Source organism: Amblyomma maculatum, chromosome 2 (genome assembly GCF_055883805.1).
Source record: "Amblyomma maculatum isolate TAMU_Amacu chromosome 2, ASM5588380v1, whole genome shotgun sequence".
Taxonomy (NCBI): Eukaryota; Metazoa; Arthropoda; class Arachnida; order Ixodida; family Ixodidae; genus Amblyomma; species Amblyomma maculatum.
Window position 1 is genome coordinate 9,885,959 of NC_139345.1, and position 20,716 is coordinate 9,906,674.

Here is a 20,716-nt window from a genome sequence, read left to right on the forward strand (position 1 = left end):
AAAAGCCGGTGTCGTCGGCGTCCAGTGAGCGATAAATCCCGGCATGCACTTAATAAATAAACATGCACTTCATAAATAAAAAGCAAGTTCCAAGATGGGCTGGGTGGGAATCAAACCAGGGTCTCCGGAGTGTGAGACGGAGACGCTACCACTAGGCCAGGAGTTCTTTTTTTTTTCTTTATTTCCTGACCGAGGACGTACACAAAAAAGACACGTGTGACATCAATAACATGACAAAATAAAAGATCAAGCATGAAGGCTGAAACTCAGCCAGGAGTTCGATGCTTGAAAGCGGTACAAAAGCGCTTCTAGTGAATGCGGTGTTGCCTTAGAAACATGCCGTAGAACGTTATACTGCGGTGTATATCGGTAATTATGAGCATGTTACTTACAGAAGTCGCAGTTACACGAGTAGCGAAGTACGTTTCCGCTACATTTCTTCTGGGCTCTGCGCACATGCAGAGCCATCTTGCGGCAAACACAGAAGAACCCCTCCTCGCAATGTGCGGCGCTGCCCCGACACGTAGCGCGCCACTCGCCCCTGACGTTTCACCGTGCACCCTCATAGGTTGTAGAATCAAGCGTCTTTCCTTTCTTTAGATCACTATCTTCGCTCACCCGCTTCTCCCCTTCGGGCCGCGCGGGTACCGGTGCGAGGATGCCCAATACCCTTGCGTTTAGTAAGTTTTCTCGACGAGGTGCAATAACGCTATCGCGTTCCACTCTTGAAGGCGAAGCTTAAGCGTCCTCCAAATTTTTGTTTTCCTTCTTCCTACAGCCACAACAACAGAAACAGGCCCGTGCATTCTCTTTTCCTTCTTCCGTCAGTCGCAACAACTACAACAATCGCACCTCCATTCCTTGGATGCCAAGCCCAGCGCTTTACCACTGCGCCACTCCCCGGATCGTGGAACGCTGTTCATAATTCCCCTTCCAAAAAAACAGCGCGAACAAACGGGGACGACAGGAAGAAACAACAGGAACAAGCGCTGTTTTTTTAGATGATGTATCACCAACTCGCCCGCTTAACTATCCTATAATTCCCCTTGTCTACAGTGAGAATGATAGCGGGATTGCGCAAGTGACAGATACTGCGCCTTTCCTTTCTTATAGACGAATTATAGAACGCCGGTGAAATTTAATGCGTTGAATGAAATGCTGGTTGTGTTCGACAAAGGGCGCGCATGTACCGTCACGACAAGACGGTTTCCTAGAGCGGCCGCGAGAAAGGTACGGAACACTGAATCTTCCCAGAACAAGAAAAACGCCTAGCGAAAAGACGTCGCCAGGAAGCTCAACGACGTACTATGGGCGCCGCTAAACAACAGCAGCAGCAGCAGCAGCAGCAGCAGCAGCAAGTGGAAAGTGAGGAAGAGGACGAGGAGGATGAAGAAAGTATTCCAAGACTCGTCGGTGGGCTGAACACACGATAAAACTCAGTGAAAGTGCAAACTCAGCACCAAGCATAACTGTCCAACTTTACACTACGTATAACCAGGCATTGCAGAGCTAAGCCACTGCCAATTTTTCCCCTCCCATCATGTTTGTTTATAAAGAAATGTAGCAAACAAAGAAACTAGTTGGCTGTTTAAACAGGCAGGTCATAAAGTTTTAGGACAGCAGCCCAGAGCATGTCCCAGGAGCTAGCATCAAATGCTTGTTTTCATTTTATTTTGCAAATGTAACGCTTTCGAGCAATAGGGGTATTCGTACTTGCTAGAGGAAGTTATTTTAAGCAGACCTATTATAACACCTAATGTTTACATGTTCCTTGCTCTTCTTGCGGTCAAGGAACAATTTTTCACACCGCTCGATTGCCTTGTGCAATGCGCGATTCCTTTCTTTATTTTGCTAGTTTAAAGGTCCATTGTTGGTCAATCTTTTGGAAGCAAGAAGATACCTTCATACGCATATAATAGTGAAGAGACTTCGGTTTTCAAGTTCCGAAAGAGAAATTCGATATGTCACAATCCTCAGTAATAAAGATAGCATCGTATCCAATCTTGCTGAAGGTCAAAGAATTGCGTGTTGGTTCTGCTTTTGCATTAAAGTGACTACGCTGGGAGCGCTTCGGAACTGTATGCCATCAGGGCCCAGACACCAGAACTATACCACAAGTCTTCGTTTCATGAAAAGTGAGCACGCGAGCCCCAGACAGTTCATAGAACAAAAAAGTTCGCGCATAGCTGCGCACACTGCAAGAACTGACGAGGATAGCAAGTTGAACGGCAAAGATGCAGCTATTCCTTGGGGTCACGCGCTACGAACAGGGCTAATGCCATCCGCGTTCCCGAGTAATTACCTTCCACCTGTCTTGCTTGCTTTCTCTAATAATGAAGAGCATCGGTCGAAGTTAACAAAGACTAAGTATCAAAAGGGTAGAACATGGGTCACGCCTCTGGCCCATATCGCACTCTAGCAGACATTTACGTTTCCATTCTCATTAACGACGCAAGTTATGCTTGAGGCTCTTTCCACACGTCGACGTGCGCTAAAAGCCTGTCGCGGATAAAGGAAAAAAAAAAAAGAGAGAAAAGAGGCGCTGGGGTTAGAAGTACCAGCAAAGTTTTTATGTGCACCATGGATGCTCTCTCGTCCGCCGCTCGGAGGTGCCGCACACGTTATCAACGCTTCCGTTAAGCGTGGTGGAAAGAGCACGTGTAGGCCGCTGTCAGGATAACAAAAATGCATGCAAAGTATATAAAGAATTATGAACCCGAAGAGCGACCTAATTTCTGACACCACATGCCAGTGAGCTACGAACTCTGGCCGTGGCTGGCCTACGCTTGCGATAGGAGCAAGAGTTCACGAAATGCGCCCTCCCCTCCGTCTCCAAATATATCGGTCTCCCTAATACTCCCGACCACGACATATCAAAAATAAAGAGCACTGCAGGATCTGCATTGGAGTAACGCGAAAGCACAGATGCTGCTGTTGGTTGCTTCTGGTTGCTTTGAGTTGCCTAATTCACTTCTTGTTTGCCCATTTTAGTATTTGGTACTTTCAAATTGGGCGTTTATCCTTTCCTATGCCCTTTTTCAGCTCTACTTCCGGTTAAGTGACGTTACATCCTCTACGTCAATTTAATTCACTTCTTGGTTACCCATTTTAGTCTTCGGTACTTTCAAATTGCACGCCAATCTCTTCCTATGCCCTTTTTCGACTCTACTTCCGGTTGCGTGACGTCACATCCTTGACGTCACCGTAATTGACTGCCTTAACTACTTTAGTCTTTGGTACTTTCAAATTGCGCGCCAATCTCTTCTTATCCCTTTTTTGGCTCGACTTTAGGTTGCGTGACGTGACATCCTTGACGTCACCTTAATTCACTGATTTAATTAATTATTTTAGTATTCTATGCATTCAAATGTGGCGCCAAGCTATTGGCTAATGAGACGATTTTCGTCTTTACTTTTACATCATTTGCCTCTAATTTATTACCTAATTAACTTATAGGCTTAATTATTTTTCGGACACGACATTACGTGAACCTCGATCGATTGACACCACTCATTAATTTCTTCCACTTCTCAATTACTCACAACTGGTGCGGAAACGCTTTTGCGTAGTTTGCATCTAATTAATGACCTAATTAACTTATTGACCTAATTATTTTTTTTAACACAACATTACGTCACCATCTCTCGATTGACACCACTAATTTGCCTCTACCACTTCTCAATTACTCACTACTGCTGCGGACACGATTTTGCTGACGTGGTCTGCGGACAGAAATCTGTGAACACAGCGAACTAATGCTTTCGCATTAAAACGAAATGACCTCCGAACCCAGTTTTTTGTGGCAAGGAGCGGCAGAGCCTCTAGTAACGTTGCGCAGAGCCGCCAAGCATGAGGCTAGCACCGACTGCACCTGTGTCCTCTGCCACAATAACATATTGTTTGATTTGCAGTAGCGCGCCCCGCAGCTGTGGCTCAGTGGTTAGGGACACCGCTTCGACCCGGGCCACAGCGGTCGCCTTTCGATGGAAGGGAAACTCAATACACTCATGCACTGTGCGATTTCACTACACGTTAAAAAAAAAAATTCATGGTCGAAATTGTTCGAGCTCTAGCGTCCCTAACAGCTGATGACCTTTTGGAACATTAAGCCCTATATACCATATGTGTACGGTTTCTGTCAGCTACACTTCCAAGATATTTAAAAATACGTCTGCGAATTCCGAGGGCGCTCAAAAACGCCAGTGCGGCATACTGCTCCCTAGTCGTGAGCTGCCTCCTTAGTCATAAGTATGGTAACCAAGCGAAAATCTTTTGTTCATACTTTGACAAATTTCGGCTTAGAAGGTCCTGTCCTTCTTTCGAAGACCTTTAGCTTTCCCGTAATATTCGTGGCGTCAATTTCCAGTTGAAGTATGTTTCTGTGGTACCGGCTTTCTGTAGTTATAGAAAGGCAGTCGCATCTGAGCAGTAGGACGTTTGAGGAACCAATGTCGTCCAAGGCGTCCAAGGCGCACAAAGTGTACGAAGTCTACAAGGCGTGATGTTAAGCGCACAAATTTTCATCGCACGAGCGAACAGCAGACAAAGATGCTACAAAACTATAAAAGTCAATAATCAATTTAACATTGGCTTTTCATATTCAATATCTTTTTTTTTATCATTTCTAAGCAGCCCCCCTTGCCACACTACTGATAAAGACGAGAACGAAACTTTGTATTTGGTAAATTTGCGATCAATCAGTAAATGAGTTCTTATCCGCAAGGCATGAAATGTTTACGCCATTGATGATCACCACAAAGTTGAGCTATTTTACGGCCCTAGTTTAACGACCTAGGCGCGTACGACGTCTGCAGATGCCGTGCAAGCGATTCATCAGGCATGCCCTCGAGGTCGCCTCTTCCTGAAGGTACCACTCGGGCCATAATCACCGATTGCGGAAAAATTAAACCATATTGGCACGCAAGCACTATCCCCCTACTCGGGGCCGACAGGGCCCATTACAAAGGCGTCGGCTGTGGAGAAAGTTCTCCGTCTCTCTTTATCTGGCCCCAAAGGCTTGAGGCATAAAATGGGAGAATCTGAAGTGTTCCAAGAACGACGAATAAAAAAGAAAACACAAAGAAGACAGTCAAAGTGCTGCTGCCGGGTGAACTTCGCTTTCTGATGTGGTTATGCTGCATAAGTGTAAAATTTTATTAAAGGTCGCTCAAGACATTTCACAAGTTGCTAAATAAAGTTAATGTTGTACTATGTTGTAATGCACTAGTTTTCTTGTGGTATGCAAATTGGTTTTATTAGCAAATACTGTTAATTCATCATAAAATCGTAAAGATGCACCTCAAAAATCAATTAGCAGGAAAAACGTGAGTTCTCATGATAATACATATATTCTTTGGACACGCATATTTTGAGAAAAACATAAAATCGAACATGTATAAATGCGTTCTGTCTTTCCAGTTTTCTTTCATTGCCGGCAACCTTTTCTCCCTAGTTCGATATTGTTTGTGAATCAATGCCAGAAGCAACACTGTAAATGACACAAACGTGATGAGTAAAGTCACTCCTCTCTTTCTCTTCAGTAAGCACCCCTAGCAGCCATCTAACCACTTCTTCTTTTACTTGTTTGCCTCGATCAAGTCCACATTTCTTGGCTATCACAATAAATTGTCACTAAACTGTCGGATATTATAAGATATTGCTGTGAAACACATTGATTACAGTATTCTAATCATCCAATGAGTTGGAAGATATTGTTCTAAAGCTTGATTCTCACTCGCAGTGAGTAGTTAGAATTAAGGAACAAGATGCTTATAAGGAACATTTTTTGACAATATCAGGAAAACAAAAATGTTGATGGATGATGTGTAAATTTTTATGTTTTATGAAAAAGCACCATACCACTGAAAAATGCTGTAGTGCAGTTTCATAAAACATAAAATATTGCGTTCATTAACAACGTGTTAGTGAAAACGTGATTGTGCGTGACTTCTACTAATCTAAAGGTGATATGTCTTAGGTTCAATTCGCGTAATCTGAAATTAGCAAGCGCAATATGTCATGCTCTGTGGCGTGGAAAGAAAAACGGTCGTATCCCGGAACTCAGAGAAACACAGCAAAGATTGCATCGTACTTCTTCAGAATATAAATTCTTTCTATAAACAATCACCAGATATGTAACACTCGTTCTTGAACATGTGCTTATCCGACACACATGATCGCAAGCACAAATGTGCGCTGACACTTCAGTGCCAACGTAGTTCTGATACACTCAGGTAAAAAAACACTGGAGGCCTGGAGATAGTTACGTGGTGCGTTTTCTTCCTAGCGGCAACATACCGCCCAGATCTCCTACAGAATTCTTGGAGTAAAGAATGCCTAAATATGTTTTGCATGGTAGGATCGTTGGACGATTTATGTGCTTACCACTTCGCTGTAGGTCGTCCAACGTGGACCCAGAACGGCGGGAAAGGAGATTACCGCCAGGAGGATCGAGTGAACGATCAAGGATGCCACAAGGTTTTTGTGCACACGTAGCCTGGAGCACTGCAGAGACCTGCAACAACGCATAAATGGAGCCATGAACATCTGATCCGGCTTGTCGCTTTGAGAAGGCAGCAATGTACTGTGGGATGCCAGATTGGCAAATTTCTACATGCTTGGGAAATATAATGTATTTATAATTTGCTTTTGGCGGTGCTTGGCCAACATCTAGAAGGTATAAGTTTACTTAATAGCGCCCCGTAATATGCGACAGGCGCTTAATCGATTTGTTGAACTGCGGAAAATATATTGAACAGAGTTAAGTACATAGTTATAAACCACCTCAAGCATATTGTGTCCATTGATCCGATAGCTAAGAGATGGTGACAGCAGCCGTGAATAAAAACTATTGCGTGTGTAGGCTCCTGTATTATGGAGGACACCTAGTTGCAGTAAGAGGTAGCATGCATCGTCTCTAGATAATAAATAACCTATTGGATCGCAAAACGCAGTTCTGTTCGCCTCAGCCTACCCCCGTTCAGTTGTGAACTAGTCAACTGTGAACAAGACTCCACGAAATAAAACACATAAATACAAAAACAGAATTAAGAATGAAGCGCAAAGCGAGTAATCGTCTTCAGAGAGCGGTCATTGTGTCGTATAGAAGCCGCAATTACATACGTATAAATTTAATCCTCTTAAAGTAAAACCACCCTGTCAGCTGTCGGCTTGTCGGATGTCGGGTTCATATTTTGTTCTTCGAATATATCCATGCATGGGAGCCCGTGTAACTTTAAAACATGCAATCCCCTCGATTCTCCAGCGCCTCTAATTTGTTCACAAACTGTGCTGCCACGGCCGACGTCAGCGCAGTTCACAAAGAAGTACCAATTTATTTACACATTTCTTGGCACAGCCTGCGCGAGTCGGTTGCATTCAGTGCACTACGAGTCCCTTATGTATTTGCATTCATATGCAGCCGCTTGCTCATTACCAGCACTCCAGTGGAATGATCTTCTTTGTGCGTAACTAAGTCTGCAAGATTACGAAGCCTTCATCGAAAAGGACGAAAAATAATTTCCCCTTCGCGAGAAAAAACCCTGTTCATCGTTTGTACAGCGTGTTCATTAGTTCGTACAAATTCTAGCACGACCATAGTCTCATGTCTCGCAGCAGATATTCAAATATAATGAGCCTGATTCATTTCTGCTGGCTAATTTTAAACCCCAAAGCAGCTTGTTTTGGGCAGGGATCGGCCACGGAATATCGCTCCTTGAGCTTCATTCAGCCGTATCTGCACACAACATGTTCAGCGTAACGGGCTTCCACGTACGTGAGCCATGTGTCTCACGCGTTTTTTTCCAGCAGTGGTGCATTCCTCGTTAAATTGTATAAGTTATGCTAGCGGCCACTTATAATTAACTAGGCTACTCTTTGTGCCATCAGAATCTTTTTTTTTTTTTTTTTTTTTTAGAAATCTTTACTGTTTGCTCTCGGGAACATACACAAAATTTGAAAGTCTGATCGTTGCGAAACGTTAGAATACTGTAATGGCACAACTTTCGTAAACAGTGTAATAATTTGTATATCCTCACGCTAAAAATTGCGAGACACTAGACTCGCGAGAAAATGTAACGGCTGTCCCCTCCCGCAGTGAAATACTCTGCGGCCGCGTTTTATTGAGCATCTTATGGCAGAGCCTGATAAGCGGTAGCTTGAAGGTGGGAACTGGCCAGATCTCGTGTTCGTGACACGAAAATTTTGTAATTAGTAAAACGGGATTTTCAATGAGCCAACGCGACGAGGGTTACCTCTGAGGGGCCATCTATTGACAGAAAGTTGGGAGGTCAGACTTGGCTTACTACCTGAGAGGCTCAAGAGTAATTATTATTTAGTCAAGCAGCCAATAACTGACAAAGGAAGAATACCGGCGTTGGTTCTGCGCAAATTGCATACCTAGGCTGATGAAATCTAGAATTCCTTCTTCACATATACAACTTGGGATGCAAGGCTCATGAGACCCCCTGAAACTCTAGATGGCCGCCCTTTACACGGATCAGAGTTATACTCAGCGATTGCAGATATATACATTCGAAAATAGATTTCATGTTTGGTGCTCGGTAAATGTTTAAAAGAAGTTTATTGCTTTGGAGGTATTTTCTGTCTATGTGTTGGTTATATGCATTCAAACATTAGCATATAAGAAATAGCCATGCGCTCAAGATGGGTCTAAAGAGGTCGAATTCCCCACCTCCTACAATTTTGCCGACCTCCCCACCCTACCGTGAGAGTTCTTGGGAGTGTTTCAGTTGACATCTCGTGCCGATGCAATCTTGCCCACTGGATTACATTGCCAGATTATAGCAATAAACAAAAAAAAATGTAACAATGTGCAATGTCATGTTGAAAACCTTTGTCACAAATAAACATCCAAACTCCTCGTTTAAAAGTGTTAGCTTTTTGCAATACTGAATCAACATCATGTGAGCAACTAGAGGAAGTATACATGTATTATAAAATGTAATTTTCCTATTAACGCTCAAAATTAAACGCGGGCTGAAAGACATGGCATGTTAGAAAATTAGAGGCTAACTTCTCTCGCATGAAGCCATTTTAGGGCACACTTAGCACTCCGTGCCTTTGGCGTTTCGATTTCATACTATTTTCGTAGCCGTGGAAACAGGTATGAGCATAATAGGCTCACTGCGGCGTCATAAGCAGTCCATCTCATGCGGCATGTTCGAGAAAAAATAAAACACGACTTACACGCACGGTGCTAAATTACGTAGGACCAAAACAATAGCACGCACACACACAAAAAAAAAATAATTGGTAGCATGCATATCAACGCCTAAAACATTGACACATAAGAAGCAGTGGAGTGGCCAGGTGGCTTTGTTTCGAGCTCTGCCCTCTACACAGCACCGGCTAGTCGGCATCACTACGGACGATTACGCAAAGATACCTCTCAGCAACCTTCCACGCTGGAATCACTGTGCAGTACTACGTGTGCTATCTTATTAGCGTTCACCCAACAACTTTCTTCTTTTATTGACAACTCCCGCCTGACAAGATATATCCGACGAAATTATGATGTCAATGCTTATCCAGAGCTCTCCTTCATAAAATGTGCAGGATGTAGAAACATGCGCCGCATGCATCAGACTACCAGGCCGGGATAATATACGTGTAAATAAGCTATTCCAATTTCATTTATGATTGCATTTAGACTTCGCCTCGAGTGTAGTCGCACCTTCGCTGCCACCCGTTCCCGCCCATCGGCACAGCAAGTGCCTAAGGTGAAAAAGAATACCTGGCCAGGTATAGCCAGGTATTCTATACCTGGCCAGGTATAGAATTAGCGCTGCTGTTCGCCCCTCGACATGGTTCGGGAGTTTAATGCATGGAGCAAAAGCATAAAGGCCACAGCAATGTACGGGACGTTGAAGACAGCAGGTTTGCGAAGCGTTTGCCGTGAAGAGAGCAGCGAAGTCGGATTCCGAGAACGTTGCGTTAGCTCTACCTTTCGAAGTATGGCACTGCTCCTCTGTAGCAGTTTGGGGAGACACGTGCAATGTTCGTGCAATTCAGCACCGATGTTTCGTTGACTCGAGTAAAAAAGAAATTGCAGGCATAGTATGCGAACCAAATTCAAATAATATTCAATCATGGGCGCGATATTTAATGCATTACACTCTAACTTAAAAGCTGTCTGAGTGGCGTGAAAAATGTTGCCCGCAAGGTCATAATAAAGTAAACGAGCGTACAGTAATAAATAACTTCGGCGTAGTAATCCAAAATGCTGTAGTGAAATCATGGAAACAATAGTCGTGCACAAGCCACAGTCGTTTGGTATTTTGTGATCCAAAACTGTAAAAATAAGCGTAGTCATAAAATGATACTTCCTTCCATAATCTTATAAACCTAGCATCCAGTATCTCTTATCATGATCGGACTTACAAAGAGCTACAGCCAACGAGTAAAAATAAGAAAAACTCTTATAGCAAGAAAAAAAAAGAATAGAAGAAGCTCAATATCTACTAACCGCCGCCCTACTCGTCGAGACAAATCGCGCCAGTGATGAAGGCGGCACTCTTTCTCGCCAAAGCAGCTCAATAACTCCTGCGTAAAAAGCAATTGACCTTTTTTAGAACACGCTGCACGGCGCGCCGCCTTCATGCGATTCCCATTTCTGCTCGAATTACGCAAAAAAAGAGTGGCACGAAGTAGATGATTCGTTTCCTCTTTTAGCGAGCGAGATGACCGCCCCTGTCCAGCAGCGAAAAATACCCCGCGGCAAATGTTCGGCGCGAAGGAGCCGCCTCCTAAACGACGACTGCGTGTCGGATTGAAAGCACCGTCGGAGCAACTTGATCACTGCACCCACGCTTGCCTTTCGTGTCTTGCGTGTACTCCGAGGAACATCTGGACCATATATCATGAGAAGAAATTGGGAAGGTCTGCCTTTTTTGTGTATTTTGAGTTGAGAGCAACTGGGCTAAAAACATGTGTTGTTACGGAACAACACGTACAAGGGAAACACAGGCAGAGGACAGCCGTCTTATTGCTTGCACTCAAGCAGTTCATGTCTTGTAACAACGTGTTCTTCTATCCCAGTTATTAACAAATAATGACACATGAGCCAGCCCACGCCAAAGAGCCCTATTATGTTTTGTAAAACAGCTAATTTTTTTCAAGCGTTTCTTTTCTGTTCTCGCTTCTTTGTTCATCTCTTTTATTTTGCTATTCCATGCAACAGACAATATCTGGAAGTTTCAGGACGACGTAAACTTGATTCGCGAAGTTAAGTAACGATGAGCGGGAAACGGCAGGGCCGACATGAAACTAGAATCTCTTCCCAGTATCATAAGGAAAAGCTAAATGAGATTACTCCGTTTTTACCAGAAGTGTCTGCTGTTACGTGAATTCTTGCAATAAGCCATGCAAGGTTACGAAACCTACAGAGGAAATCCCAGCGAATCAGAGGCAGATATATTTATTAAAACATAACTCATATCATGAACTCATACTTATTTATTCGCGTCATGGCTATCGCATCGCTGGTTGTTGATATAAGTATGTGCATTGCATTCCAGAAGTCACCAACACCTTTTATTATCGAAGAGTTTTCTGCATTGAGATGTCAGCACCTGTTGGATAGATGCACGTGCTTTTAGCGAGATTAGAACGAGCTATTCCATGCAGATAACCATGGTTAATCTTATTTTACGATGATTCTAGCGTGAGAGGTTAATGAAATGATTCGGTTTTAACAGAAGTCTCTGTTGTTACGTGAATTCTTCCAATAAGCCATGCAAGGTTACAAAACGTACAGAGAAAGTGCCAGTGCATCAGGAGCAGATATATTCATGAAAGATCTCATTCTTGAAACATCAACCATAATTCACGTCTGAAAGCTTCAAAGAAATCGGGAACTTTGAATTAACGCGTGTCCGCTATTTAATGCTCCTTATAGACAGCAGTATCTCAGAGGCATCTTCATGCGAGTGTTCCACTTGATCCATTAACATTTGTCGGCAACAATTGTGACATCAGGGCTGGCAGGTAATTGAAAAAAATACCGAAGGTTTAATTCTTCTAAACCCAGTAACAACGCAAAAGCGTGTCGCTTGCTGACGGCGTTGAAAGTTCCTCTGACCAACATTTCGAGATGTCCCAGCTTCGCTCCAATCCGTGGCGCAGAGCGCACTGCCTAGGCGAGAGATGCGCTCATCTTTAAACCGCGGCCAAGCGCGCAACGAGTCACGCAGTCTGACAGCGGGAGATGTTCGCCCCGCCGGGATGGTGCAGTGGTTAAGGCGCTCGACTACTGTTCCCAAGGATGCTGGTCGAATCCCGGCCTCGGTGGCCGCTTTTCGATGAAGGCGAAAAGCAAGGCGTCCGTGTGCTGTGCGATGTCAGTGGACGTTAACGAACCCCGTGTGGTCGAAATTTCAGTAGTAATCTACTACGGCGTCTCTCATAGCCTAAATCGCTTTCGGACGTTAAACACCAGAAACCAGACAAACCAAACCAGACAGCGGGAGAGCGTATGCACGAAGGCCGAGAAAGAGCGCGCGCTGGCGCGGAACAACAGTATTGAGAGAGTTTTGACAGAATAACCGCGGCAGCAAGTGACGTGGCTAGTCACACAATCGAACCAGCACAGCTATGGAGCGGCTGTAGGTCGCTTGAGGTCAAAGCGACTGAGCCGGAGAAATTGTTGCATCATGATTAGCTCAGTTCAGTTACTGGCTCTAAAGTCGAATGACTTACTGCTAAATGGCAAGAAAAAGAAAGGAGCCTAAAGAGATCTACAAAATGCACCACCATAATATCAGGTAAATATAGCCAACAATGTATCAAATTAAATTTAAAATATTGGCAACTACTCTAAAACGTGCCTTCAGGAGTTATAGCACATACTCCTTCGGTAGCTTTTCTGTGCATTGCCCATATTCTCCCTGCATAACAAGCGGCAGTCTCCTTCATTTTGGGAAGTCTTTTAATAAGAAGAAAAACAAAATATTTTACTGACCATACATTTATAGTATCGATACTCGACTTTTTTATGTGATACTAGTGCTGCAAACTCGAACCCCAACGAAATAATATTTTAGATGTCCCTTGTGATGAAACGAGCATAAATAAGGCACAGCAAGAGTTTTGCTTAAGAGTGGCTTCTAAAGTGGGGCTGGCAGCGAAGCAAAACATTACAGCTACATACATGTTTACTATAACTGTTTTTCCGCTCGATTTCATATTGGGCTAGCTTCCGAAGAACTTTTTGCCTTAGACCAGCATCTATCGTTTTTAGCCAAATTTCTCTTGTATACTTTGACCTGTTCTATCTGCATAGAAATAAATAGAGATTAGAGGTCCTATTTAAAGAAACCAATATGTTTATTACAAGCGGTATAATGATTATGGTAAAAAGACGCAAAATAAAAAGACGAAAATTTCTTCAGCAAGATTATATGCGACCAATCTCTTCTTGTGTTGGCTCAAAGGGTGCGTAAAGCAAATGCGAAGCGAGAGGTAAATGCAAAAGACCGCGCGCGGTATGGACGAGGGCGGCAAAATGAGAACATTCCGTGCTGCTAGACACCAAGGAATACCGATTACAGCCGCTTCTACGACGCTAGTGGGCGCGGAAACGTAACAAAGGGTCCCAAAAGCTGTCACAGGCATCCCCTAGAATGTCGAGGACACGCGACGCTGCCACGTTTTGAGAAATTTGTTCTCTTCTTTTCTGGCCCCCGTACGTGGAACGGAGAAGCGACGAAAGTAGAAGACCGCACTCAAGTTCTCTCTCCTCCCTCATGCAGCAGATTGGGGCCAGCGAAAGGAGGCCTGCATGCATCCGCTTCAGAGGAATGCAGTGAAACTAATGGAAGAATTTTAAACACAAACGTCTCTGCGAACCTCAGGCCTAGACATTCCTGTTTTTTGTATCTATATTCCTTTTTAATATGATGATCAGTGGTGTTAAATAAAGCTCTTACCCAAAATGGAGAAATACGCAAAGCTGCTTACTCAAATAAGCCGGCACGAGCCGAGGTAAGCTGCGCAGCCAGTAGCAATAAATCACTCCTTTGTTCGGAAAAAACATTCAAGGCTCTCCTGGAACTTGTAATTCGGTTGTATCTCGTGAAGATTTATAGTTGTAGGTGTGGTGCTGCTGCTGGAGGTGGTACTACCTTCTTTTAGTATTTATTTAGTTCTGACGTTTGCTTTCACATTCTGCAATCGTGTTTCGACGCAGAAAAACTCGAGCACATGGGCACAGCTTCAAGGACTTCGGCCGCCAAAACTTACTGCGTATACCGGAGAAAAATATATCTTTAAATAGGTGCGTTGTAAACTGATAATGTGCGGTGGGTTTCAATGTTGCGGCTTTTCTTTGGACGAATACAAGTGTTTGCTTGGTTTTGTGCTCGTGTGTAGCTGTGTGCTTGTGTGTAGCCTATCTTTTAATATTGTTGGACTTTTTTTTACGTTTACTTAAAGAAGCCCGTTTACCCTAAACAGTTAGTAGTGCGCGCAAACAAGTACTCAAAATGCCCCTCTAGCAGGCGGCGTGTAATTTATTACTTGATGTTCACGTTGTCCCGTTGCCTTCCTTCACACTAGCTGCATGTATTCCATCCTTTTCCTCAGGTGAAAGCTTGAAATGCGATTGAAGTGTCTGTATGACGAAAACGAGTTATAACACGTCGTCGTCAAACAGGCAGTTTGTACCACAGGATGGTGCGCTCTGCGGAAAAGCCTTTGAATACTCTTATGCTTAATGAAAGGTCGGCCAAAAAATCCCGCACTCTCCATCACAGCTCGGCAATGATGAGCAATAAGCGAATGAACATTAGCAGCCAAATGCTGTCGTCATTTGTATATGCCACCTAATATATTATTCACTTCATTCAAGTCACTGAATTAAACTACATCCATTTTACATGACACTGATGTCCATCAAACTCTTCAGATTGGTCATCGTACACCCCCTTTTCAACACACGCAATCTACTCGTTGTCATACCGTAACTGCTTGCCACGCATATGAGCCTTCAGTCGTTAAGAGAAATGGGAGCCGATAGCGCCAGGTTCGAGGCTGTGTCTGTGTTGCCACACTACTGCATATCCCGGTCTGTTAACCTTCTGAACTATCATGTCTGCAGCACATGGTCCTGAGTTGTGTCCCTTGCGTGTAACTTTGGTGTCATTGTTTCTAAGGTACGCTGCAGCTGGTCAAAAGAAGAACAATATTAATATAAGACGACTTTCGTTCCACGTTTGAGAAAGTCTACGAAGATAACCCCCCTGTAATCCCCAAATGATGTTGTCATTAGTTCGTTGCGTGATTTCGCACGTCGCGTCTTTTGTCGATTCTATTATCCCGAACCTCTCCTTGCTGTCGATTGCTTTTTTCTCTCAGGATCAAAATTAAACAGCCAGAGTTCATCAAAAATGAATACTTCAAGAAAGTTGTGTGTAAATAAACATTGCAAAAGGTGATCACACACACGTAGTTCCTGGTTTGCATTATCTCATATGTCAAGAATCCAATGAGCACGTATATTTCTCTGTTCAAATCTTCCAAATTTCTTTTGACAGGCCTGTGCACTCCGTGCTTTTTGTCATAGCAATGCATCCGTCATTTTAGGCGAGCTGATCAACGATTCGTTTTCATCGCTTGTCATAATTTAGAGTCTATCTCAATGCGACTTTACCTGTAAGTTGCAAGCACTGCACCTAAAACATATCCAGCCATCGAAACACCTTACGTCGATTCTTTATTTTATTCCCATCGCAAAAGGTTGGCGTGAACCAATTTCGCTGAGTGATCGACGAATTTTCGGAGGAGTTTGCTCCCGATGATTTAGTGTTGAATAGCGGGCGACACTTTTCACACGTTTTGTATGTGAAGCAACGAGAGCTAAAATTAAGCCCCGCCGGGATGGTGCAGTGGTAAGACGCCCGACTACTGTGCCGGAGTTCCCGGGTTCGAACCCGACCACGGCGGCTGCGTTTCGATGGAGGCGAAACGAAGTGGCGTCCGTGTACTGTGCGATGTCAGAGCATGTTAAAGATCCCCAGGTGGTCGAAATTACTCCGTAGCCCTCTACTAAAACTCCTCTTTCTCTCTTTCCACTTTCACTCCCACCTTCATCCCTTCCCTTACGGCGCGGTTCAGTGTCCACATAGCAAGTGTGACAGATACTGCGCCTTTCCCTTCCTGTGAACCAATTAATGTTATTATTATTATTATTATTATTATTATTATTATTATTATTATTATTATTATTATTATTATTATTATTATTATTATTATTATTATTATTATTATTATTATTATTATTATTATTATTATTATTATTATTAGATCTAAAATTAAGCACGAGTTGGGCGGTAACAAGCCTACAAAATTTCTTTCCTCTAGGGTATGCCCTACTACGCCGAGAAGAATTGTGCATTACTTTATGACCATAATTTTACATGAGGTACCTTGCTGTTTATTAGTCATTTTATCCATTTTAACGCATTTAAGGTATTGTAAATTTATCTAACGTCAATATCACAGTAACCAAGTGCTTAACAATTAAGGAAGCATCAATGAGACGATAAGTAGTTAGTAAATATTTCTAGACATTTATGACCGCCAAAGTGTATGAAGGTGAGAGCTCATTCGCGACGTTATGCCCAATTCCCACGCTTCCTTCTTTGGTGCGCACCGCCACGCGACCGGTAGCTGGATTTCCTCTGTGCTCTTGCTGATACTGGAACAGCGCCCTCTTCACTCCTCCTCAGAAAACGGCCAATTCACTAAGTCGCATGATTGGGTGAGTTAATCAGGACCTACAAATGGAGGTAAATATGTATTTTCCAAACCCTGCCGCCAACTAGAATAGCAGATGCATGCCATTTAGGGAGAGAAAAGATGAAAGATGACGCCACGCAGAAAGCTGATGAGAGCGTCACAATTTCGATACGGAAAAGATGAAGAGATCAAGAAGCTCACGTTTCTGAAGCAACTATACTGTTAGCACAAGTCGTGCACGCCTTTAATAGATAAATGTGCTGCAATCGGCGCTCCTAATGTTCATTTCTCCTTTTATTCCATTTTATTCTGCGCTACAGTTACGCTATAAAAGATCACTGACCAACCACAAAACAAAAATAGGTCAGGGAAGACGTAATCTTTTACTTTATGGGTGTTACACGACAGCCTTAATGGAGGAGCTTTTTTCGCGTACACGAGCTTTTCTACCATCATAACCACTACTACTCTCTTAATTTGTGCCTCTATTCTCTGACAAATATTAATTATCAATTGCCATTTGCTACCACATGAAGCGAACGACCAGTCGACGTAATTATAAAGCCCTACTTTAATGAAGCCGCGTAAATGTGCGGCGGCGTGTCCTACTCGGGATCCAAGGGTTCGGGTTCAGATTCCCATGTCACCATTTCGTCTCAAAGAATCTGCTCAAGCTTGCAGATTCCGCTGGCTCAGTCATGTATTGCGGTCTCGTAACGGGACACACCCCACAAACCAACCGCCAACGCCTGGCACTATCACTTGCAACAACCCCTTCCCGGAGGCATTCTCGTAATTCTTCGCATGCAGCGTCGGCAACGATAAAGCTGGCGTTAGTGCCAATGCCAGAATTTTCCCTGAACAGCATGTTTTAAGCTGACATGATAAAAGGTGACCTAGCTGGGTCTAAATTAGAATAAGAACTCATGCACGAAAGGATAATCAAGAGGCACACGTGCAATTAACCTTCGGTCTTTAAATATTTACCTTGGCAGCACCGATGACCAAAGAGGCTGTTGGTAATATGATTATCAATATTACTTCTTTCAGTTACGGCTCATTATAATTTCTCTAAAAGCAATTTTGGAATAATTTCTCTCATTTTTAGCCTACCGTCTCAGCTGATTGAGTTGCGAACACTCGAATATATTTTATAAGCACATATCTTCCCGGCTCCTCCAGCTGTGATTATCCCCAAAGCGATGAAGCCCTAATTTGTTAAAAAAAAAAAAATGCTGCCATCATCGTAAGTACCCTCGCAACAGCCTTCAAATGGAGGTTTATTCCTGGTGTACATCATTATGATGGAGAGTGAACTCCTGCCGAACGGGCAAGCTTTTCTCCATTCTTCCGGAACATTAATTCTTTCTCAGAAGATAGCTTAAGGGTCATCCGTGACGTCCCTATGTTTACATATGAAATATTGTTCAGGGCCGCCGGTACCGCTATAGAGCCTCTCTTCGGTGAAGGCCGTGGACGTTGGGGCATTTAATGAGGATATTTTGAGGATGATTAATTTTTTTGTAATTCGTGCTGTTTTAGGGTTGAAAGGCTCCGAAATAAACTGTGCCATGCATTCAGCTATAATGGTGTTTATTGTTTGGCTCCGTAGAGAGGTTAACCAATTTTTCGAAACACTTATTTTAAATGGCGCAATTTCCAATTTGTTACGCGCAAGGCCAGCGTTAGAGTAACGACACATAAAGTCCGCTGTGGTACAACAGAATGGCTGCAAAATCCAGCTAGCGATTAAAATTAGTCGCGGTCCTTAGGGGCCCTGATATTCATTCGCTCTTCCGTGGCCTGTGTGTTACACTTTGCTTACTATATATTAAAGAAGAAAAAAAAGCTCCTGGAGACAACAGTTTATTGGGTCTGAGGTTAATAAGAGGTCATCACGTATTGATTAAATTTATCGTTTTATTCCCGTATTTGATGTCATATGCACATATTTGTATAGACTGCGCTTAAAGTTATACATTTGAGGTAACAGTCAGCCGCACTTCTGTTTTTTGCATTGCCCTGAACCTATTTCTGCGCTATCTGTGGTATTGGCTCTCGAGGGTGTTGTTGTGGTCATTATCACAGGTTCATTACACGTTGCTAAAATGGGAACCGCGCGCTATTCGTCCCTCATTTTGTCCTGTTTTTGCGCTGTTCCTTTTTTTAGCCGTATTGGCTCTCTTCCAAACTAATTCTGAACCATAGTATATTAAAATATTTTGCGTCTCATCAAAACCTCTTTGATATGGCACTACTGAAAAATTGGGAAATTGGGAACCAATATGCCCCGCTTTCAAATGTACCGCACAAGAGTGTTGTTATCGACTCCCATCTGCTGTTCCTTTTGCAGACTTCGCGTACATTCAGTTACTATTCAGATCATCATTAATCTCTTAGTTTTGCCTCTGTTATCTAACATACATTTGTTATCATAAGAAGGTGAGCTACCACATTATGTGAAAGACAAAACGACGTAGATATAAAGCTTCGTTTCAACCTACCCACGCGAGCGTGACTACGTGGCCAACAGGCAGATTGTCTGGCTCGGAATTGTCTGACTCGGGATCGCAACACAAGCAGCCACCTGAGTTGGCAGTTCCGTCTAGCTTAGGTTCCTAGCAGCTGTTGGAAGCTAGCTCCTGCCAACTCGGTCTTCTGATGTGCTCATGTTACGTCGCACAAGCAGCCGACCAATCAGTGTCAGCCAAGCTAACAAATGGTATGCTCCGACAAATATAAATCTGATGCCAGATTTTTTTGCGGAACAAGGAACTTAACACTCTCGATATGAAAATTGCGAAAAAAAAAAAAAAAAGAGCATGGTGCACTTTTAAGCACTACAGTTTCATAGGACAATCCGGGATGCGTTTCAGCGGAAACTTCGGTTGCTTACTAAGCAGCATTGCAGTTCCTGTTATAGGATACTAACGACAACAAACAAGCCAGACCTAGCGCTCGCGTTTTGTGCTTTAACAATTTGTATGTTACCTACAAGCACTACATGCACCTCCTGCTGTTAACGATGATTCTGAATGTGGACCTGCGCTCATTAGCATACTGTACTCCATGACAAACTTGCATCTAACACACACGCACACCTGTTCACAAGGTCTTATGCTAATAGAAATCGGTTCTTTACCATCCTCCTGAGTATGCTATGGTATGAAGCGCTAGGCATCTCTAAGCTGCGAGTAAGCCCTAAAAGACGCCGTAGTAGAGCTCTGGTTGAACTTCGACGGTCTGGTGGTTCTTTAAAGCACAACCAACAGCGCACAATTCACGTGTGCTTCCACATTCCAACGTTATTGAAATGCGGAATCCGCATCGAGAATTGCATACCCAGAGCCCAAAGTCATACAAAATGAAAGGAACGCCCAAGTCAGAAATCATTGTGGAGAGTCACGAACACTGGAGGTAAATCCATCCAGTTATTCCAGAGTAGAAATTATCTCGTTCTTTTTTTTTTTTTTTTTTTTGGTACGCGGGCCTTTCTTGCTTGTCGCCCGACACGCATGCACGCACAAACACAAACACACACGCAACACAAACACATACACGCAAACACGAGCGCACGCGCACAAGCACATTTCTGTCTCCGCTTCTCGATTCACGCTTGCGAGAATCACATTGACAAGGAGTGACCGCATTACAATACACTGCAGCGTGACATCGCCAGTAAGATCCGAAAAAAAGAAATCGGTGTCGATGCGCTTTCGAAGTGAATCGCTTATGGCAACTGGCGTAATTTATCTTTTATTTCCTAGCTTGCAAAGGCTCCCTTGTAGATGACAGTGGTCTCGTTATCATTGCAGCTCCGTTGTCTATCGATGAAAACAAACTTCAGTTTGACCTCGTAAATATTTTGCTCCCCGAATTTCTTTAGTCCCTTTCAGCTCTTTCCCTCATGAGTAAAACAGCCAATTAGCTGTTACCCTTTTTCTCTTCCTGCGCATCATTT

General features: G+C 43.4%; 1 protein-coding gene across 1 annotated transcript in view; it reads right to left on the reverse strand.

Annotated features, from left to right (window-relative positions):
- LOC146197912 (corticotropin-releasing factor receptor 1-like) overlaps positions 1-20,716 on the reverse strand; it is a 210,036-nt gene that overhangs the window by 53,790 nt on the left and 135,530 nt on the right. Inside the window, exon 6 of the mRNA XM_084592542.1 lies at positions 6,385-6,514. Within this exon, the coding sequence (XP_084448668.1) occupies positions 6,385-6,514 (130 nt within the window). The remainder of the gene's footprint in view (positions 1-6,384; positions 6,515-20,716) is intronic.